Source organism: Budorcas taxicolor, chromosome 16, assembly GCF_023091745.1.
Source record: "Budorcas taxicolor isolate Tak-1 chromosome 16, Takin1.1, whole genome shotgun sequence".
Lineage (NCBI taxonomy): Eukaryota > Metazoa > Chordata > Mammalia > Artiodactyla > Bovidae > Budorcas > Budorcas taxicolor.
The window spans coordinates 29,259,808-29,283,693 of record NC_068925.1 but is presented as its reverse complement, the minus strand read 5'-3'; the positions used below and the strand labels follow the sequence as shown (position 1 = coordinate 29,283,693).

Below are 23,886 nucleotides of genomic sequence, written 5' to 3'. Positions count from 1 at the left end.
ATTTTTCAGGTCCTAGGCAAAGTGCTAGTTTCAAAGAATTTTGCCTGCATCCTTGCCCCACCTAAAAACTGGTTGTGTTGTTGCTGTTCTTGCCTTCTTGGAAGGACTGACCACAGGGCACAGATTCCTTCCTCATTTCATACGTCACTTGATGATAAAACCACATTTTTGAAAGCAGCTTCAGTGAGTCAATGGTCCATCTAACTCAAAGGGTTCGACTTGTACAAAGTAATAATATCTTTGAGTATCAAGCAACCTATTTTGCCAAATAAGAGTGATAAAGCTGAAAGAAGACTCAAGGGTAAGAGTTTCCCCCTTCTGCTTGTCTTTAAAATTTGTATAAAAGCAAATGCAACTCCTCAATGCAAAATTCACAAAATACAGAAGTCTTTAAATTGAACACGAAATCACATGTGTGCTTAGTTCTGTCCTACTCTTTGCGACCCCATGAACTGTAGCCCACTAGGCTCTTCTGTCCATGGACATTTTCCAGGCAAGAGTACTGGAGTGGGTTGTCATTTCCCACTCCAGGGGATCTTCATGACCCAAGGATTGAAATTTGTCTCTTGTGTCTCCTGCACTGGTGGGCGTATTCTTTACTGAGCCACCTGGGAAAACCGACAAAACGAAATTACCTCTCTTTGCTTTGCCCATTTGCAAACTCCTACTTGAAGATATCCAACAGTTTAAACTGTGTTTTCACTATTTATTATTACTGTAAAAAACCTCAAATCATTTTTGAAAGTATGGCATATATATAAAATTAAAATTGATTTCTACTTAGGATTCTTATTTTTTATTTCTGGAGGGCACTATTCGCCACACTATAAATCAGAATTTATTTTCCTTTTCCACTCACAATCTGTTGGATAAACCAATTTTATAAAGAAGTGCTAGTGTGCCACAAGTTTTCAGGATATCTCCTATCCTTCTTTCTACTGCAGTATTTTAAAATACAACTCAGTTCAAACATCCATTTATATTATATTGTTCTCTTACAATTGTGGATTCCATTCCCAGAATTTTTTGCATGTTTTTCTTGTGCAAGATCACTAAGTATCTGCTGAGGAAGGGATGGTGGTTCAGTTCAATTTTCAAATGTCTCCATAAAAGATAGAAACTGACTTGAGAAATAAGTTGGCCTGTGGTACTTTACCAGTGAACATTTTGGCTTGGGTAATCAAATCTATCTGTTCACTGAGCCACTGGTCAGTCATCATGTCTTAAAGACACAGAATGCCTAGTTAATTTGTCCAGTTGATACCTCTCATCCAGCTGATTCTTTCACAGCAAGCTCACTGCTGAGTTCATTCTGAATATTACCTGCTCTACCTGGATAACCCATAACCTCCTAGACAGTTCTAGGGCTTTTTAAGGGGATGAGGAATTCTTGTTTCTTTCCTTTCCAGGCTTGTGGCCAGCATACAACTGAAATAAAAAGCCTCATTGGCTAGAAATGGATTACAGGGTGTGAAATAATCTTGGGATCTTATTTCTCTTATTGCCTCAAGCTAATACTATTTTTTAAAGTCATTGTTAGCCAGCCAGGCCCAGATTCTTGCTCATGTTTGTCCTGCCTATGGTGTGTCTGTGTATAAGGATGGAAGTCATTATTGTAGCTTTAAAAACGCATGTAAAAAAACTAAAGAAATTATCCAACTTGAAATTCATGTACAAAATTATAAACATAGTCTATTTTTAAATGCAGACCTTTATGTTCATTGCAGCATTATTTTCAACAAATAGTGGACACTAGCATAAAATTTTATGAAATTTGAACATAGTCTGTTTTCAATTTAATATGACAATTGGATAAAGGCAATCCACAAAAATGTACCTTTTGGAAGAACGAAAGTAAAGCTTGCCTATTATCAACATAACCAGACTGTTCGGCAAGAGATCTAAGCCTGAGGGCAATCGCATCCAGCTCTTCATTTTCAAACAAGTCAGGTATTTTCCCCAAATTAATAATGCTGTTCAAATCTTCCATAAATAACTCCTTAGGCAAAACATACATTTAATCAGGAATGAGTAAATTGGGCATGTACTTTACTCTGGACAAAGCTAATCAAGAAAGCAATAGTGTTTCAGGAGAACTTAGATAAAAAAAATTAACTTCTCTTAATGTGAGCCCATCAGAAACATTTTTTTCTGAGTCAAAATAAGCTTCATCTATTCATTCATTTATTCAAACATTAGGGAAACAGATTTGGTACCAACAGTATGCCAAACACTGTGTTGTGCACTGGGGAAGAGGCATGGAAGGAGTGGGTACAATAATTAAGTTGAGCAGGGACTCTGCTTCACACAGTTTATACACAGTTTATAAAAGTATAGTTTATACTTTTGTGTTTGAATACTACACAAACTATTAGAAATCACATGGCCAAAAGCTTATTTTAACCAAAAACATCTCTACAAAGGATTCCAAAATGAATGGGAAGGTAACAGAGGAGAAGCAGCAATGAAAGAAATTCTACCAGAGGAGTAATAAAAAAAGTATGAGCATTTTGGTTTTTAGAATAAATCCAAGCTTTCTTTTAACAAAAACGCATTATTAGCATTATCAGTGCCTCAAGATACAGCATTCTTTAGCCACTCACGGGGACCTGGTATTTCAGTCCAGTTGAAAAAGGGCAGAGAACTAGGGGGCTGCGTCCAATAGAGGCCAACAGAGGTGACATGGGGCTAACTGCTTTCCTGTCTCAACTAAGACATCATGGAGAACCGCCAAAGATTTATTAAATACTCTGATTATTGCCTGCTTGTTGAGAGTCTAGCTAAATTACTCCATAGTATTACTGCCTCAGCACCCATTTTGTTTGGCCAAGCAGCCTGCCGGGGGACTTAAACTGACAAAATACCTCTCATGGATGCACATGCTTTAGATAGCAACCCAGAGTTACAAGCAAATGTAAATTCTGATATGATTTCCCAACAGCCCTTGTGTCAACAGTCTTCCCTGCTTCCCAGAGCCTTCCCTTTATGTGCTCCTTAGATAAGACCCCCATGGAACTTACCCTTGTTGGGTTTGAATTGACCAATCTGGCCCTAGCCTGGAAACTCCAAAAACACTGCAAAGCACTGCTCCCCCAATCAAGGCGTGTGCCCTGGTCCTACCTCTCTCTCTCTCTCTCTCTGCACTTTGCCTTGACTTCCCATGGGTTCCCTCAAAGCATGCTGTGTACCTCCTGCAGAACCTGAGTAATAAACTTCTCTTTCAGATTCTCTTGTCTTTTGTTAAACTGTAGTTCACCATCTGGTACCCTGCACTTAACAAATGTTAACAAACTTAACAAAGTCATAACACCATTTTTTGGATTCATGTGGAAAGCAATGATGTGGCTAGAAAAAGTCTGGAAAGGAGATGCAATAACCTTAAAGTTCTGCATAACATGGAAAGTGAAAGTGAAAGTCACTCTGCTGTGACTGACTCTTTGCAATCCCATGGGCTATACAGTCTATGGAATTTTCCAGGCCAGAATACTGGAGTGGGTAGCCATTCCCTTCTCAAGCGGATCTTCCCAACCTAGGGATCGAACTCAGGTCTCCCGCATTGCAGGCGGATTCTTGACCAGCTGAGCCACCAGGGAAATCCCTGAATAACACGGGAGCCATGTTCAATTCAGCTTTGACAGTGGATTTCTGAAAAATAGTTTCTTAAATTAGAATCATATACATTCTTGGCAGGGGAGAAACTACATCTGAAATCTAGCAAGTGTCTGGCAAAAACCTCAACCTGATCAAGGAGCAGAATATTCAAATTTGGGAAGGGGAGAATATATAGGTAAAGCAGAAAAACTGGATATTATGGAGAATAGCAGATATGACATGACCCTTGGATTTACTTTCAAAATATGACATGAGAAACAGGCACATACAACTCCAGGGAGAGAGGCCCAGTATCAGGAGAAAAAACAAAATGGGAGTTTGAAACAATACTAATAACTATACACCTCTGGATCATAGATAATAAACAATATTCCCTTGAAATTTTGCCACAAAGAAGTACATACAATCTGAGGTGGTATTCCTAATTATGCTTTGGCTGTGGAAGGGTGTAACTTATGCAAAATAATAGATTTTTAAAAAGTTGAGCAATTAACATTTTTTGCTTACATGTAAATAAGGCATAAGCTGCAAAGAAAGGTCTTGGCTTTGGTGAAACTTGAGCAGAAGGATAAAGGACAGAAACAGAAGCCTCAAACTCTGTGAGAGCACATTGTAGATTACATGATCAGACAGTAGATACAGATGATAGGGCTACTTTTATTTATTTATTTATTTTTTTACTTTTTCTAGTAAGCCCAGGTCTCTTTATTTATTTATTTATTTATTTTTGTGGTTTTGATTTTTCTTTTTCTTTTTTTTTTTTTACTTTATTTTACTTTACAATACTGTATTGGTTTTGCCATACATTGACATGAATCCACCATTGGATGGGAGGGCTACTTTTAAAAGACAGATTATAAAACTGGTTTTAATGTAAAATGGATGACTTTAGTTACACAGATAAATTACTTCCAATTAGTCAATTAAAATTATAGAGACAGAAAATTCTTTTATTGTGGTACTTATGCAAAACTATCTACAGAATGATTGCATATTCATAAACTCTATGGGCTATGATTGGATAAGCATGGAAAATAATGAAAAGAATTGATATGGCAGGTTAATAGGACCATAGATAAATATTTTCAAATATTAAATTTGAAGGGCTCCACTGTGCCACCTGGGAATACCTCACATAAATATTAAACTTTAGAAAATAATAAAAACAAAAAGTACTTACTTGATCTAGGTTCAAATTACTAACTATCAAAGCAGAGGGGTTGCCTTCTAATCCTGCTTGCATAAACACTTTTTTGAAATCTTCTTTGAATTCTAAGTAGGCATAATTGTGAGATAAAGGTACCCGGAATATTTTGTGTTCTGCCAAATAACAGGCCAGAGTCGCACAAGTTTCTTTTCCACATCCATCTATTCCAATCTTGGGAAGAAAAAAAATTTAGAAATTTTATTTCTAAATATAAATAAAAAGTTTTCTACTTAGATGTGCTAGAAAGTTAGTAAAACTACCTAAGACTATTTTTAAATGCTTTGATAAACACATGAAACATAAAATATTTTATCAAAATCTTACAAGGCACTCAAACACTCAATATTTTAATCTTTTCTCTTCACAGCCTCTTGAACTACATGAAATAACTGCACTGAAAAGATAATCTGGAAAAATAGCATAGATAGGCTTATAAATAATTGCAATGTGACTATCAACATTTGAGTCTTCATTTGTAAGGATTCAAAAAAGTCTTTTTCCATTTACTGCGGGCAATAACACTCAAGAAGTGCTCTTTGGGAAGTTTTACCCTTTTAAAACAGTTTATTAAGGTTCAAACTATAGACCATACCTATTTTAAGCACACAATTAAATGATTTTTAGTAAATTTACAGAGTTATGTAACCATCACCACAATCCATTTTTAGAGTACTTCTGCTGCTGCTGCTGCTAAGGCGCTTCAGTCGTGTCCGACTCTGTGCGACCCCATAGACGGCAGCCCACCAGGCTCCTCCGTCCCTGGGATTCTCCAGGCAAGAACACTGGAGTGGGTTGCCGTTTCCTATCATCCCCTAAATATCCCTCAAGCCTATTTGCAGTCAATCCTCTTTCTAATCTCCAGTCCCAGGCAACCATTAATAGGCTTTTTTTTCTCTATAGATTTGCCTTTGTTGGACATTTCCTATAAATGGAATCATACAGTAAGAAGTCTTTTGCATCTGACGTCTCAGTTAGCATGATGGTTTCGAGGTTCTCCATGTTGTAGTATGCATCAGCAGTTCATTCCTTTCCATTAATGGATTTTGGGATGTTAAATCAAACACACATTCCTAGAATAAAACCCACTTGGCCATGATATATAATATTCATATATTGTTGCATTCAGTTTGCTGATATTTCATTAAAACATTAACAACTATATTCACAGGGATATTGGTGTGTAGTTCTCTTTTTTTCATGATATCTATATAGTTTTGGTATCAAGGTGATACTGGTCTCATAGATTAGCTAGGAAGTAGTCCTTCTTCTATTTTCTGGAAGAGTTGTAAAGGACTGATTTAATTTTTTCTTAAATGTTAGAATTCTCTAGTGAAGCCATTTGGCCCTAGGCTTTTCTTTGTGGGAAGTTTTAAAATTCCTAATTCAATCTTTTTATTAGTTATGTAAGTACCGACTTTATATTTCTTCAGTTCAGTAATTTATGCCTTTCGAGAAAGGTGTACATTTCATCAAGGTGTATTAAATACTTGGTTTTAATAGTTGGAGTGTTCTTGCCTTTTTTCTCTTGATTATCTTCTCTAAAGATTGGTCAGTTTTGTTGATCTTTTCAAAGAATCATTTTTTTGTTTGCTTTCATTGATATTCTCTTATTGTTTTTCTATTCTTTACTATCTTCTCTCATCTTTTCTCTCATATAACTTCCTCTTCGGGCTTAGTTTTCTTTTCTTTTGTAGTTTTCTAAGGTGGAAACTTAGGTTATTTACTTGAGATTTGTACACATTACCATATGTAATGGAGAAGGAAAAGGCAACCCACGCCAGTATTCTTGCCTGGAGAATCTCATGGACGGAGGAGTCTGGTAGGCTGCAGTCCATGGGGTTGCAAAGAGTTGGACACGACTGAGCGACTTCACTTTCACTTTCACCATATGTAAAATGGATAACCAATAAGACCTACTATATAGCACAGGGAACTACTCAATCTTATGTGGCAGCCTGGATGGGAGGGGAGTTTGGGGGAGAATGGATATATACATGTGTAAGGCTGGGTCCCTTTGCTATCCACTTGAAACTATCTCAACATTGTTGATCTGCTATACTCCAATATAAAATAAAAAATTTAAAATAAAATAAAATATAGGCCTTTGTAGCAGTAAATTTCCCTCGAAGCACTGCTTTAGGTATGTTGTGTTGTTGTTTATTTTTGTTTGTTTTTTGTTTTGGTATGTTGTGTTTTTGTTTTCATTCACCTCAAAGCATTTTCTAATTTCTCTTGTGATTTCTTCTTTTACCCATTGGTTATTTATTTAGGAATGTATTATAAAGGTTTTGCATATTTGTGAATACTCCAGATTTCTTCCTGTTATTGATTCCAGTAGTAATTCTTTTGTGATCTGAGAACATAATTTGAATGACTAACTTAAAAAAATAGTCATAATAATGTGACATATCATTGGCTGAATACATTGGATTTTATTTAGCCTTCTGAAAGCTTTTCTCTATTTAAGGGATTGACAGAATTTCCAAGAATTTAACTCTCATTTGCCTTCATGAGCAGTAAAATTTTGTGCAACGATTCATTTTTCTAAATAAATGTTCAAGGAATTGTATTATTTTTGAAGTCAAGGTTCACCTGCACAGACACTGTATTAATACTGAAGATATGCTAGAGATGGTGCCAGACCCATCACTGTTTTTACATATTAAATGCCTTCCAAAAACAAATAGCTGGTGAACTTTTATGCACTTTTGAGAGGACAAGGATCTTGTCATATGAGTCAATGAATATGAGCTTTCATAAATAGAAAGTGTGCAAAAATTAAATTTCTGTAAGCAGAGTAGATTTTTATTGAATTTCCTTAATTTTTATTTTGCACACTAAAAAAATTTGAAAAATTTAAATTCTTACCAGTAACATATGACTTCCTGATTGTCGAAGGATCCTTGTAGCTCTTGCAATGTGTTCTATGGCTTCCTTGAAAAATACCAAGGAATGAGAAATCTACCAGGGGAAATGAAAAAAATAAAGTGATTATAGGCACAGAAAAATTAAGTGTTCATTGTGGTTTTACATACAAGATATAGAAGTGAGAATGACTAATCTGGTAATCCAATAATTTAGACCCAATAAACTAGTTTACATTTATGGAAAATAAGTGTGCACAATGAGAACTGTCCTTTTGCCAATATTCTGATGAGTAAGATTGGAAGGCGGGCATAGGGTTGAGGGAAGAAGATGAAGGGGACAGCAGCAATATCCAGGCTGATTTTCTATTTCTCTGTCTTGGGGTAGAACAAGCCTCAGGGAATCCGTGTATGGTATCTGACTTTGTTGGTGTCTATGTTCCAAATCACCTTTGCTCATAACTATCATGGGAATGTAGTTTCCCATTGGACTTCCCTGGTGGCTAAGATGGTAAAGAATCCGCCTGCAATGTGGGAGACCTGGACTGGATCCCTGGGTTGGGAAGATCCCGTGGAAGAGGACATGGCAACCCATTCCAGTATTCTTGCCTGGAGAATCCCTGTGGATAGAGGAGCCTGGAGGGCTACAGTTCATGGGGTTGCAGAGTCAGACACGACTGAGTGACAAAGCACAGCACAATGGGAAAAACTGTGAATTAGTCCCAGCTATACTGCTGCTACTTGTTGACACACCCTCTCTTGCATTTAATTCCCTTAACTTTAATAATCCAGCATTTTACCGCCTCAGTTGTGCACCTTTTATTTAGATGAGGCAAAATAAGATGAACAATATAAACCTACACTTTTACTGGTCTTCACTAAAATTTGAGGGTATACTTTTTGATCTCTCTCACTCTTATACATACACATACATCTCAAAAATATTTGATTTTACATACACATATACATATGTGTAGTGTTAGTCGCTCAGTCATGTCTGACTTTTTGCAATCCCATGGACTGTAGCCCACCAGGCTCCTCTGTCCATGGGGATTCTCCAGGCAAGAATACTGGAGTGAGTTGCCATTTCCTTCTCCAGGGGATCTTCCCAACTCAGGGAACGAACCTGAGTCTTCTGTACTGGCAGGAGGATTCTTTACTGATTGAGCTACCAGGGAAGCCTATATATATGTGTGTGTGTATATCAATATATATTTGAAAATAGTATTCCTTGGATTTTTGTATAGTATGTGTCTCTACCTCCAACGATGCTGAATTCAACTTCATTTGGAATTCAGTAAGAACTTCGGCAAGTTTATTATAGTCATTGGTATACTGATAGGTCTTCTTTTTATGAGATTTGTTTACATCCAAGAAATCCACAAATATAATTGCGTCATTCATCAGTTTTTCTTTGGTCCATTGGATCTATTGTAAGGTGATTGAATAGAAACTGTTAATAGCACAATTTTACTTATTATCAAAACTAAAACAATGTACTTATATCGGAGAAGTTCTTAGCACAGTAGGTCTAGGTCTTGGGGATTCTTAACCTTTTTTTGTGCCATGGACCCCCTTCTGACAGTGAAACTTGTGGACTCCTCATAAGAATAACATTTTAAACACATATAGTAAAATGCAAGGGTTGCAAAGGAAACCAAATACACTGAAATACAGTTCTGTTTAAGAACTCTTTGAGAATCTACAGTCTCTAGGTTAAGAACTGCTGCTGTGGGAATAACATTTTGATAACACGAGGTCTCACCAACAATCTGAAGAAGAGAATCTTTCCTCAATCAATTGTTAATCACCATCATAGATTTGCAAGCTTCCGTATTTGCTTTCTTGGTTCACTTGACAAACCCTTGCCTGTCTTTCAGACCAAGTTCGTGGGCTAACCCCTTCTTTGAAGTCTGACCATTTCCCTCTTCCTAAAACTAGGGAGATAAAATTATTCTTTCTTCTTTTGTCCTACTATGGTGGTGTGTGGATGGGCCTGTTACAGCGCTTACACCTGTTAGGTTTTATGGAGGTTTTAGAACTTACCTCAGTTGATGTCTGGCCCTGGAAATTCTTAATAGGCTCTCAGAAGGTGTTTGTTTAAGCAAAAGGCTAAAGGAAGGTCGAGGGACAATATGACATGATGGTTAAGAGACTATCTGAAGTCAGATAGCCAGGACTCCACCACTTAACTAACTATGCAACCTTGGGCAAATTCTTAATCTCACTTTGCCTCAGCTTCTTCATTTGTTAAATGAGGATTATAACAGGATTTAAATCACAGAGATGTTATGAAGATTTAATTGAGTAATGATGGGTAAAACTTTTAAAACAGTGCCTGGCACATTGTAAGTGTTAACTGTTATTACAGCTATCACATTTTACTGTTTAAAAAGTCAAGCAGTCAAACAACTGACTAAATGGTATTGTATAAACCCAAATTCTTACAGGAATAATTTACATCCTTAAATTTTTAAAGTAGGTTTGGGTAATAGTTCTTTGATTTGGGGGTACCGTAGCTGTTCTTACTGTCTGTGGGACTAACTCCTACTAGGGAAAGGCCTGTCTCCCCTAAGTATTTCTTACTCATTTTCTACTGCCTCTACATCTATTCCTTGGTCTAGCAAAGTCTTGAAACGAAATTGCAGTTGGAATGTATAAGGCAAAAATTTAAGATCTTCTCCCAGGACAGAAATAAGCTCTCTTTAGATGGTTATTTTAGCAAAGTCTCTGCATTCTTTCATTCATTCCTTTATCAATTCATTCATCCCAGATGTATTTATCAAGTACCAGCTAGGGGTAAGGGAGGATGTTAAACTCTGGAGATTTAGGTGGGGATAAAAAGCAACGATTTTGTTCTCACGGAATTCATCGGTTGGAGAAAGACATAGGCAATTACATTCTAATTAGTTCTACGGATCGGAAAACCCCACAGTCCTATGATAATACAAAGACATTTAATCTGGAAACAATGTGGTTTAGGCTAGAGAAGACCAGCAGAGGAGGAAGCATGAGCTGAATCTAGAAGGATGGTCAGGAGTGAGCCAAGGGAAGGGACCTATATGAGTAAAGGAAGAGACAACAGAGACCATTCTGCACTGGCCAAAGGATGAGGTGAGGGGCTCAAATTTCTGACATGGATGGAGGCTTGAATGATAGCATCAGTATTGAGGTAGGAAACACCAGGGGCGGAGGAGTCATCAGGGTAGTACATAGAATGCAGTGAAGGAAGACTGGAAATGGTTTTGCAAATGGTTTTTCATGTTGAGAATGAAGTACCCCGAGTAATATGAGACAGATTTAGAAGTCAAGCCAAGCTTTAATTCTAGCATGCAGGCTCTTTCTGCCAAACCACCAGCCTGTCTTTGAACAGTAGATATAAGATCTGGTCATTTTTAATACAATGATAGCTTACATTTACTGAGCACTTATCATGTGTCAGAAACCATTGTAAACACTTTACACAAGTTAGTGCCATTAATTATCACCACAGTCCTGTGAAGTAGGTACAATTACTACCTTTTCATTAGAGATGAGGAAACCGAAACACAGAGGGGTCACTTGCTACATGTTTCATAGCTCATAAATGGAAGGGTTGGGCTTTGAACTTGGGCAGAGCCTGTGTTTGGTACCTCTGTATTCAACTGCTTCTCAGGTTGTTAGGGAAGGAAAGTGAGAAAAGAAAGGACTGGAGATTCTACTGCCTGTGTGAAGGAAAGTAGGAGTGAGATGAGTGTGAAGCATCACCAAGGAGCAGCCCCAAAGAGGGACAAGAAGAACTGCACCCTGGGTAGAGCCCTGAGACACTCTGGATAAGTAGATGGAGCTGTTGGTGGATGTGGAGACAGCTACTTAGTGAAAAGATTGGTTTACCAGATGTTTAAAAAGTTGGAGGGCAGAAGTGTTATGGGTTAACATGAATGATGATACCAAGAAGGGTCTAGGCTGAGGAGCAGGAAACTTGGATTAAAGAAAAGTAATGATGAGTGTCTAGAAAAGAATTTTTTAAAGATTTCTGAATTTGTGATTTATCTAAAAAATATATATGGGGACTTCCTTGGTGGTCCAGTGGTTCCTTGGTGGTCTAGGGGGTGCAGGTTAAATCTCTGGTTGGGGAACTAAGATCCTACGTGCCACAAGGCATGGCAAAAAGATAAAAGGAAAAAAAATATGTGTATACAAATGTATGTTTACATAAAGACAGAGATTTACATATATGTATCTGTGTTGTATGCTGGGCTTACACGCATGTGTGTATCTCTATGTATAAAGTTTGTATTCCAAATTTCTTCTTCACTGTTGTAAATAAAGTTGTATCTTTGAGTTTATTTTATTTCCTATAGTGCTACCAAAGAGGAGAAAAAAGAAAAGAGCCATCATCTTTGGAAAGGAATTGAGAGGAGTTAGGAGAAGGCAATGGCCCCCACTCCAGTACTCTAGCCTGGAAAATCCCATGGATGGAGGAGCCTGGTAGGCTGCAGTCCATGGGGTCACTAAGAGTCGGACACGACTGAGCAACTTCACTGTCACTTTCCACTTTCATGCATTGGAGAAGGAAATGGCAACCCACTCCAGTGTTCTTGTCTGGAGAATCCCAGGGACAGGGGAGCCTGGTGGGCTGCTGTCTATGGGGTTGCACAGAGTCGGACACGACTGGAGCGACTTGGCAGCAGCAGCAGCAGCAGAGAGGTACGGTAATGGAGTTGAGTTCACCACTTCATTTAGTTACAACTGTTAGTGAATCAGTTACTGAAGCACTTTCCTTTGTGACCTGGACTAGAGAAGCATGCACAAAGTAAAATTCAAAGGGCTGGAGAGGGGTGAGGGGTCAAAATGTTCATGCCTGCCAGTCCTGGAGGAAAATGAGAAATTTCAAGGCTCTTAAAAGGCCAAATACATGGGCTTCCCTGGTGGCTCAGAGGGTAAAGCGTCTGCCTGCAATGTGGGAGACCTGGGTTCGATCCCTGGGTGGGGAAGATCCCCTGGAGAAGGCAATGGCAACCCACTCCAGTACTCTTGCCTGGAAAAAGTCGGACACGACTGAGGGACTTCACTTTCCTTCACTTTCAAAGGCATCAAGACCTTATCATTTCAGTTGTTCCAAATCTATAATTATTTAGACATTTGCAAGTAAAAAATGGAATTGTTAATAAAGTTTTTAGTTAACATCATAGAAATGTCTGATGATGTTTATAAAACAACACTTTTGCTCAAGATACAATTTACAAAAATTTTAAAAATTATTTTACCTGAAAATAATTCTCAAGTTCTTTTGAAAGAATCTGATAGAAAAGCACCTGTTCAGCTTGTTCAAGTAAGCGATCATGAAACACTCGGGTGGCTTCATGAACAAAGAACAGAGCAGCCATCTCTTTGGAGTTAACAACATACTTGTCAGCTTGCAGCAAACCTAGAAGAAGCTATTGGGAATTTAAAAACAACAATTAAAAAACCATTATCAGGTAGATTGCAAAGTAAAGCCTCATTTTTTTTTTTTTTTTGCAGGTTTATGTTTCTATAAAAATAGAGCAATAATCCCAGGCAAGGATTGTCAATTCCTACAAGTGATAATCTGAACTTCTGATGAGATGGACAAGTTATAAACCAGAGAAAACTTGTATAGTGTCACCCTTAGAAGGAGAGGGCTCAAAAACTCCTCACAGGATTGCTGGAGATAAGTGATGCTTCTTAATGTTCTAAGACTGCCAATTTGGGTTAAAAAATTTATAACCCATTTCAAATATATGTACTATTTTGGGCTAAAGTCCCATAGCATGGAGATAAAAAGCAAACCAAAAAAAGATTTTAAAAAAAAAAACATTTTAATCCAGAAAATTCTTAGACTAAATCAGCACTGTTGGCAACATTCTCTGGTATAAAAGCAAGGCTTGTAAAAATTCAGCATGTTTATGAAATGCATACATGCTTTCATTTGTCTGAGAGCTGCAATAAACTCTCAGAAATAAAGCAAAACCAAAATCTACGTTATAGCCTCATCACTTCTTTCCCTGATGAGAATCTTAGCCAGTATGTCCCCTGATGGGGACAGACCCCTCCCTCATATTCTCTGCTTTAGCTCCTCTTTGAAGTACCTAGATGCACAATTCTTGAATTTTTATACAGATGCTAAAACCCCCACCAAATAGAATAATTTACTACTGATGACCAGGAAAACATAGGCCTCAGACCTATTGGAGCCTAAGGATTGATAATGCTAACCCCTGTGACCTTGCCTGGTTACCTCACCATCAACCAATCAGAGCATTGTGCACGAGCTGATCATAGACCCTCACCTGATCCTTAAAAGTCCTTGGCTGAAACCCTCTGGGGAGTTGGAGATGCTTGAGCACTAGTTGTCTCAGATTCCTTGTATGGCCTTACAATAAATAAACACTGAACTTTCATTCACCACAATCTGGTGTCAGTAGATTGGCTTTACTTTTTAACAGTCTGACAGGTTTCATCATTGAATTCTCTGCATGGAATTACTTTAATGATTCCTTTTAACTGGCTTCTAGGATAAGCTGCTAACAGCAAAACTAATCAACTTGAATTGCTCTGTTTTCCCCCTTCTAACAATTAAGTGTTGACAGTATCAGTGAGTAGGGAAATGGAGAGAGAAAGTCAGTTCAGTAAAATTGCATTTTCTCAAGTTGAATTTTAAACTTAAGTTAGAGAATGAAATTTTAAAACAAACCTTAAATACATCTCGAAGATTAAACATGTAGTGACATTTTGTTGGAGTTGGTAACATAGTCTGACATACTTGATAGTATACAGCTAGACAGCAAGATATTATTTGATCCTTAGTTTTCTGAACTTCTGGTGCAAAGTTATTGATAGAAAAATACATTCCCAAATGAACCTTTAAAGAGAAATTTTATAATTTAGTTTGCCAAAACTTTTAAGAACAGACTATTTTTAGTTAATCCCTACTAGAAAGGAGATGTATATGCTATAATGGAAGATCAATTTTGTTTAAAATGTTAATAATCAGAATTCATTTTAACCAGATGCCAGACTAGTACAAAGACATTCTGGATGTTGAGAACTGAGGAAAATTTCAATCGGTCCTAGTTTGGTGAAAGATTTAGAGGCCTGTGTTATGTGTTTTCTGGGGACAACTGATGCTCCACCTGTGTGTATGATACCAGTATACTGAAAATTCTTCCATATCCTTGTTGCCCAGGAGATGTTACTAGAAGAAATATAAAGTGATAGAACTATTATCTCAGTTAAGATTGGTATATGTACATATTCTATACCAGGTTTTTTGAAGTGTAGATTATTTATCACCTGTAGAATTACTAAGTACTTTTTGAAAAATAGATTAAAAAAATAATCTTTAAATTTTATGTTATAAAAAAGAAAAAGACATAAGTAGTTTTGAAGAATTTAGTAAACTTGCATATATTTTTCTAATCAAACTAGGTTTCAAATTGAGGCATTTTTCTAATAAGATATTTCAGAATTTCTTCTCTCAATTTTTTATTCTATAAGGAAATAAAAAAACAAATATTAGCAAAACTCCAAGTGTACTTTTTGACAATGCAGATTGCTGAGCTCCATCTCAGATATATTGGATTAGAATCGCTGAGAAAAAAGACTTGGAATTTGTTTTAAACATTAATTAAACATGCCCCACCTGTGTTCCTTATGAACAATAACTTACATTTTTTATATTTAGAGACAAATTATAATAGTAAGCCAGAAAATACAGAGGGAAAAAAATCCATCCCCTTAAGAGAATTTTCTCTTAATATTAGTGGTTTTAATTTCTCATATTTTCCCTTATACTATAGAATTAATTTTGTTTTTTTCTAGAAAATAAATTAGATGTATTACCTGGAAAATAGTTTTTATGGCAGTTTGTGGGAGATGAGGCAATACCAGAATGGAAAAATGTTTGAGCAGACGTGGGCTAATATACCTCCTACTAACTGGAAAAACACAAGCTGCAACTAGAGAGAGATCTTGGATATTCTGCGGGAAGAGTAAAAAGGAAGAGTAACTGAATGTATCTATAGAAAGTGAAACATATATACCTATTTCCCAGCTCCAAAAGGACAAAAGGTTTTTAATGTTTAGGCACACTGGGGGCTCTGAGGAGCTCTGGTTCTTTATGTCTCAGTGTAGAAAGAATTTAACAAGAGGCAAAGTGATAAGAGTGATTTATTAGAATAGGATGCTTGTGAGGTTAACAAGCAGGTGGGCAGGAGGATGCCTCACCCAGAACTTAGTAGGCTATAGTTTTACAATCAAGGGAAAAGTGGGGAGTGGGAAAAGACCACATTCTTCCTCATTCTTGAGTAGATGTCAGGCTACCATCATCAGTTCCTCCTCATCAGGTGTGGGAGCTTTCTTGTCCCTACACAGTGAAAATGGGACTGTCATTGCACTATTCAAATCAGCAGAAAGGTGGTCTATGCTAAAAATGGTAAATCATATAAGGTTTTGGTATAATGTCACCTTGTCTTTATATTTTTGTTATTAGTGTGCACAGAGAAACATGTCTTCCCAATCAACAACTTGTTGTTTTGTTTTGGGGCATGTCTCACACTTCTGTTACATGGCTTTGTGGTTAAACAAACCTGCTTTCTTGAATGATCGTTAACTTCCAGGGGTCTCCCATACTTTTTCCTTTATTAATACTTATGATTTCTTAGTGGGATTAACTATTAATCACCTTACCTTATCACTTTAGTCTGTCCTTATCAATGACAGTATTAGTCTGTCTCCTTAGAAGTTGTTGCTATTGTTCGGTTGTTAAGTGGTGTCTGATGCTCTAAAACCCCATGGACTGCAGCACACCAGGCCTTCCTGTCCTTTACTATATCCCGGAGTTTGCTCAAACTCATGTCCATTGAGTCGATGATGCCATCCAACCATCTCACCCTCTGTCATCCCTTTCTCCTATTGCCCTCAACGTTTCTCAGCATCAGGGTGTGGCTCTTCACTTCAGGTGGCCAAAGTATTGGAGCTTTAGCAACAGTCCTACCAATGAATATTCAGGACTGATTCGATCTCCTTGCTGTCCAAGGGACTCTCAAGAGTCTTCTCCAACACCACAATTCGAAAGCGTCAATTCTTCGGAGCTCAGCCTTCTTTATAGTCCAACTCTCACATACGTACATGACTACTTGAAAAACTATAGCTTTGACTATACAGACTCTTGTCAGCAAAGTGATGTCTCTGCTTTTTAATATGCTGTCTAGGTTTGTCATAGCTTTTCTTCCAAGGAGCAATTGCCTTTAAATTTCATGGCTTCAGTCACCATCTGCAGTGATTTTGGAGTCCAAGAAAGTAAAATCTGTCATTGCTTCCACTTTTTCCCAATCTCTGCCATGAAGTAATGGGACCAGCTGCCATGATCTTACTTTTTTGAATGTGGAATTTTAAGCCAGATTTTTCACTCTCTTCTTTCACCATCATCAAGAGGCTCTTCAGTGCCTCTTCACTTTCTGCCATTAGAGTGGTATCATCTGCATATCTGAGGTTGTTCATATTTCTCCAGGCAATCTTGATTTCAGCTTTTGAAACTGTAATGCCAGAATACAGCCCAGCATTTTGCATGATGTACTCTGCATATAAGAAGTAACCCATCCTAAATATAATTCCAAGACATGTTACTTCTAGGAGGCCTTCTAAATATCATCTGGAAATAGCCCTGATTTCCGCCCCGAGTCATTAGAAAATAAAGAATATGTTCCTGAGGCTTGTGAAAAGGATTCTGGTAATAAGTGAGAAATGAGGAGAAAAGCCTGGTGAATGGGTCTGTAGAGAAGATAGGATTAGCTGGGTGAGAAGAAGTTTGACTGCTTACATAGTATTTTGACATGTTACAACATGGCATTGTAAAGCTGGAATCATAACGAAATAATACAGTTTACGCATGATGGGGTATTTTCAGTTTTTTCCTTCATATGTTCATGCCTAAGGCCTTAGAAATACCATTAAGAGGCTGCCTCATTATTTTCATGTCACTTCAAGAAAATTCTTTAGGTTGTGCATTTCACACCCATTTCTTGCCTTCTTTTTATCCCAGTCTCCTGGATTCTTCCTGGGGGCCTGTATCTCCATTCTGCTCTCTGCCTTGGGTTGATGGTTGATTTAGACAGTTTGAGTGGTATCTGAGTTGATGTCACTCACCAGCAAGTGTATGTCATCCAGGATCCTAGTACCAAGTTTATCTGAGACATGAAACAACCATTTAATTTTACAGATGAGGAAACAAGGCTCAGGAAGTTGAATTGATGAAGTCGGTTCTAGAAACCAGGGTTTCCAGCGAAGGAACCAAATAAGGAGAAAAGTACATTTACTTTTTAAAACATTAAACCCTTCTGATTGAGTTTAATGAATCAAAAATAATTACATAAAAATATCTCTTTGGAATTTTTTTGACCCTGTATGTAAGGTCTGAAAATTCTTTTATGTTCTTGAAAATAAAGATGCGAAAGAGTCTTACATAGAGATTAAGAATGTATTTCTTAAGACACATTTTCACTAGCTTTTCTCATATGCAATAGTTGCTGAGGCACTGAAAAATTTGAATAACTATTAATGTGTTTAACAGTAGTGAGCATGTTTTTGACTCAGAAACCAAACCCATTGCAATTTTTATTAAGATTTAATCCTACTAAAAGTAGAATTTCTGTGAACCCATAGACTTGTGCTGAATTGCAAGATGTAATTACAATTGTTAAATTAAGATTTCAACTTTATGTCCATTTGACTAGATTTTCTAAATATCTTGTTTAACTCACTCAACATTGTTAGAAATATTTAACTTATTGTTACGTAACTACAGTTAACATGAAGAAAATCTTAGTATAAACTGTACCTTCCATGTAACTTTTTCAGTATCATAAATTCCTCCCATATCTAATAATTGTCTGATTAACTCCAGGGGTGGCTGTGTTCCATACATATCTGCTTCTGGCATATTCAGATCATCAATAAAAATTACAATCTTAAAGAAGACAAAAGGTTTTAAAAACACATATTAAACTCGATTTATGAATTAGGAATATTAAATATGCTATGCTAAGAATATACTAAGAAGAAAATTACATGTAATGACGTGTAGTTTTCTATTAAAAAGCAGATGACCAAATTCTATTTTGAAGGTATGATTTTAGAAAACAGTAATCTCTCAAAATAGTGGAAACTACTCATTCTCTATAGACTTCCAATAATTATATCTAATTATAGTTAGAAATGTATTTGATGGTGGACAATGGAGAAGGCAATGGCAGCCCACTCCAGTATTCTTGCCTGGAGAATCCCATGGACGGAGGAGCTTGGTGGGCTACAGTCCACGGGGTTACAAAGAGTCGGACATGACTGAGTGACTTCACTTTAAAGTAATCTTATCAAGGCTATTACACAGGAATGTGGATATTATTCACGCAGAATTTACCGATTGCATGCCTGCTATTGGCAATGCACTGTTTTAGGTATTTCATTATTTATTTAACATATGTCCTGATTTAGGAATAAAATTGTTATCGGGAACTAGACTCTTGAAATTCTGCTGCAAATGCTGTTGTCAGGGGCAACCAGCAGAAAAGTCAGGTACATTTCCAGTTTTCAAACCTGTGTTACTTTCTACCTTCGAAACTATTATACATTTAAGTGTACTGATTGTATTAATTATTTCACATGAATTAGCCCCTTTAGATTGCTTTAATCTTTGTAAAACAAATAAAGACTTAAAAAATACAGACAGCTATTTATTTTGAATTATCTAATTACATAATTTGTTAACTATCATATCAATATCATCTTGTGGGGGTAAGATACTCTGCCCTCTATCACAAACTGGGTAATTATGGGTAAACCAATTTGACCAAAATTTTGCCTACTTGCATTTTTCATTTCTATGATTAGGTTGACCAATTATTATTCTTTTCAAAATCCTTAAGACATACCCAATTAAGTAAAGAGTCATAAAGTTTATTTAAATCTTCAGTTAAAGTTAAGGAAGGGAAACCTGAATCAAACTCTTGAAAGCTCTCGAAATTGATGGGCACAGGGGTTAAACTCAGGGGTTCTTAAGGGCCCTCATGTGATTTTCTTACTAATCAATCCTGAATCTTGACCTTCAGCTTATTTTAGGAAACGACTGGAATCACTGATTGTAAATTTCCATTGTGACAGAGGGTTTATTTCAACAAGTGGACAGTTAGTAATGCACCAAGCAGACTGACAATAAAAATAAGGAACGCCCAATACCACTTCAAGGAAGTAGGAGTTGTCCAAGTTATTGCAAAGCTATTCTCTTAGTACCTTTCCTCGATGCTGTGGATATCACAAAGTTCTCTCCCTTTCTTTTGGAAAAAAATGTGCTGACATATACAGTAAAAGGTCACTGACATCTAACTCATTTTCTGGCCTTATCTACTCACATTTAATTCAGATTCCAGTAGCTTCTTTGGGCCTTAATAATTTTGAATCAGTACAATTCTTCATGTTGTAAATGGAGTTATATTGATCTGGAAACCAAAGTTTCCATTATAAACTGAATTTTCTAGTCATGTTCAGGAGTGTAGTTACACTTGTCTTTTCCCATATATTAGTATCAATTAAAGTAAGTCACTATCACTTGAGTAGTATAAGCATATTAGTCAACAGGTATGGGAGATGTTTTACCCTATTGTTTTTTGGTGCTCCAAGAGAGTCTTTAGTTCTTCTTACTAACTTCTTAAGAATCATCTCCTTAGTTCTGGCAGCTGACGTATTGATGTTAAAATTTATTGCAGAGACTATAATTCCTTTATTACTATTTTTAAATGAACTTTCATCAGTTTTAACTTCTGCCTTTTTAGTAATCTTATCTATGATGCCACATATAGAAAAAGGTCAAGTTAGAATACTTTCAGAATATTTGTGCTTTACTAAGTTATTACAAATATAAAAAAATCACATAATTTTACTCTACTATTGTCATTTTCAAGAAATTACTCTGAGGACATTTCAGTGAGAGAAGGAATGCCAACTATAAAATGTTTCCAAGTGTTCCCTTACTTTTGTGTGGTTAAGAGTGTTTCTTTGCAACCATAGTCAAATGGAACAGTGTGAAACCCAGGTGTGCTCAGTTGCTCAGTGTGCTCGACCCTTTGCAACCCCATGGACTGTAGCCTGCCAGGTTCCTTTGTCCGTGGGATTTCTCAGGCAAGAATACTGGAGTGGGTTGCCATTTCCTACTCTAAGGAATCTTCCTGCCCCAGGGATCGAGCCTGCATCTCCTACACTGGCAGGCGGATTCTTTACTACTGAGCCACCTGGGAAATCCATGAAAACTCATAGAACCCTCTTTTTATTTATGCACAATGCACACATGTAACTTTCTCTGCTTTTAACATACTATATTTATAACAAAATTACACATGAACCGCTAAAAGCAGCAGGTAGGCACTGAAATTAGGACACGTTCCTTGAATGAGCATCATCTAGAAGGATTATTTGGGATGGATGATTGTTTTGGTAAAAACAAAACCAAACAACTCTTCTGGCAGGAATTTGGGGGCCAGACAACCTTTCCCATTCTATAGCTATCTCTGGACCACCCATCTTTTCCTCTTCAGAACAGAGCAGTTGCTCCTCACACTACTAAATCAGATTTTTAAGGCTGAGGCTCCTGAAGCTCAATTTGAGAACTGGGGCTTCCCTGGTGGCTCAGAGGTTAAAGCGTCTGCCCGCAATGTGGGAGACCTGGGTTCGATCCCTGGGTTGGGAAGATCCCCTGGAGAAGGAAATGGCAACCCACTCCAGTATTCTTGCTTGGGGAGCCTGGTGGGCTACAGGCCACAGGGTCGCAAAGAGTCGGACACGACTGAGCGACTTCACTCACTTATAGAATCACAGCTTTTCTACTGCAGTATTTCTAAAAGCATTAAAGAGCAGGATAGATAGATATTGCTTTCAGTTACTTCTAGACTTAGTCTGTTTCCACTGATGAGCCAGGATACTGGCTTTCTGGTAAGCAATTTTAGTATCCCTCTACCATAAGCATTCTTTCTAGCTTTCAAATAGGGTAGAAGAGTTTCAGATGATAGAGGATGTTTCTCAGACTTAAAATTTTAAACTAACAATTGAAAATTTTATTCTGAGATATTTGACAGTATGAAATGACATGCATATGATTGAGATAGGAGGGTTTTAAAACTACTGTAATACATACCTAGACCTCCAGTTGCTGTTTTATGAGTTTCAGAAAGCAAGATGCTGATATTCTGTTTGAAGCTATTGGAATAAAATGTTTTAAGGATTCAAAATTAGCTTATTTACCATAGTAGCCAATTGAACAAAATATAATGAAAGTATCAAGGTTTGGCTGATTTTACTCTTCTTGCCTACTAGGAAACAACTATACACTTTTTCCTGTTCACAGTTTGAAAGATAAAATTAGTTACCATTAGAATTGATATTCGAATTTAACAAAACATGGGCTTACTCTTAAAAAACAAACTGAACAAATTCTTAAAATGCCAGGCTATAGGATATTTTCTATGGATGGTAAGCTATTAACTCTCTTGTCCCTTTATAAAATGTGTTTTGCCTACTGGCTCACTCAACAAAAGGCCCATTCACCTTTATTTTGATTTTGTCTTCAGGGGTTTCTTTCTTTCTTTTTTTTTTTATGTTATCTTTCTTTATGGTCACTTCAGTTTAAATACTGAACATATAGTAAAATCAATTTTTTTAGACTCCATTATTTTTGATTATCATATTTCAGATAAGGAAAGATTCTTATTGTATTAAATGCTTCAAAAATTATTTCTCTGCCTTTTTAAGGCCTTATTTAGGTGTAGAAGGATACTATTAATATTCCAAAATCATCAGTGTGAGAAGTAGGTTATGGTGGCTTGGACTAAAAGTGACATTGAATAAAAAGAAGCAGAGGAATTCAGATGTATTTTGAAGACAGCACAGGCTTGACTAATAGAAGACTGGCTATGCAGCAGAGGAAAATGGGGACACAGGGGTTGGGAGGAATCAGACAGGTTATTGATGGGCAGGTGAGGCGAAAAGGGGGAATTCAGAGATGATTTGTAAGTTTCAGGCTTGAATAACTGGGTCTCATTTATTGCAGTGAGACACACTGGAGGAAGAATTGATTTGGAAGAGAAATCAAGAGTTATACTTTGTCTATGTTACTGCAGAGATGTTCAGGAGATGTCCAAGTATACCTGTGACACAGGTCGTTGGACATATAAGACTCATGATTAGAGGAAAGGTCCGATATGCATAGCTCCATAATTACAGTTTCTTATTCAGTTCAAACAATGTTGGGCTTCTCTAATATTTTAACAGAATCAGAATCAACTTAAAACACAATCTTTATTTGCACAATTTAGATTTCTTTTTCATTACTTTTTTTTCCCTCAGGAAGAGACACAGAATGACAGAGTTCTTTGTAAAGAATACTTTTTATATTTGATAAGAAGGAAATTTATGTTTAATGCAAAAAACAAAAACTAAAACCCCAGATATATGCTACATCATATTTGTATGTTTTAGCTGTATTTTTCCAGGAAGGAAAATAGCTTGTAATTGTACTTTGTTATGTAGAACAAACTGAGATCTTAAATTTAGTTTTTTATTTAAAATAAATGTAAGAAATTTTCACTTAAAGAAATTAATCTAGTTGTTAATACTCTGGAAAAGTAGAGATATTTTTCTTACTTCTCTTTTGAATAATTCTGCATTTTCACATAACAGGTTTGCTTCTTTAAAACATGGTAGAGTTATACATTAAGGCAAACTATGTTTCTACCAGACAAATCAAATTTAAAGTTTAATGTATACAACCTTGATTTTTTAATTTCATTATATAATAGGACTTCTCCTAAAATTGATCCATATTTCACATCAAATGCTCCTGAGCCCTCTAACTTTTCAAGCATTTGATTAATGGCAGCAGTTTTTCCAACTCCAAAGTCTCCTAAGGGGAAAAATATGTTGTTAGATTTATATACAAGAAAATTAGTAGATGCTAACATATTAAAATGAAACAATAACATTTGATATTTGAGAATTGCATGAAAACTGTATTTTTGCTCTTCCATTTAAAAAAATGTGGTTAAGAATGGTTAAACAAGGTAGTATGTAAACCTCTCAAAATCATTTGAGTTATTTACATCTTTTTAAAAAGAAAAGATTAGGAGTTAATCGTTCTCTTTAATCTAATGTTCATTTACA

At 36.5% G+C, this 23,886-nt stretch overlaps 1 protein-coding gene across 1 annotated transcript in view; it reads right to left on the bottom strand.

Moving 5' to 3' along the window:
* The window catches only part of DNAH14 (dynein axonemal heavy chain 14), a 388,242-nt gene that overhangs the window by 119,242 nt on the left and 245,114 nt on the right, over positions 1-23,886 (bottom strand). Inside the window, exons 46-56 of the mRNA XM_052654143.1 lie at positions 23,494-23,629; positions 21,866-21,927; positions 20,335-20,519; positions 18,524-18,652; positions 15,529-15,666; positions 14,381-14,548; positions 12,933-13,103; positions 8,944-9,111; positions 7,688-7,780; positions 4,793-4,990; positions 1,838-1,999 (exon numbers count right to left, since the gene is read on the bottom strand). Coding sequence (XP_052510103.1) covers positions 1,838-1,999; positions 4,793-4,990; positions 7,688-7,780; positions 8,944-9,111; positions 12,933-13,103; positions 14,381-14,548; positions 15,529-15,666; positions 18,524-18,652; positions 20,335-20,519; positions 21,866-21,927; positions 23,494-23,629 — 1,610 coding nt within the window. The remainder of the gene's footprint in view (positions 1-1,837; positions 2,000-4,792; positions 4,991-7,687; positions 7,781-8,943; positions 9,112-12,932; positions 13,104-14,380; positions 14,549-15,528; positions 15,667-18,523; positions 18,653-20,334; positions 20,520-21,865; positions 21,928-23,493; positions 23,630-23,886) is intronic.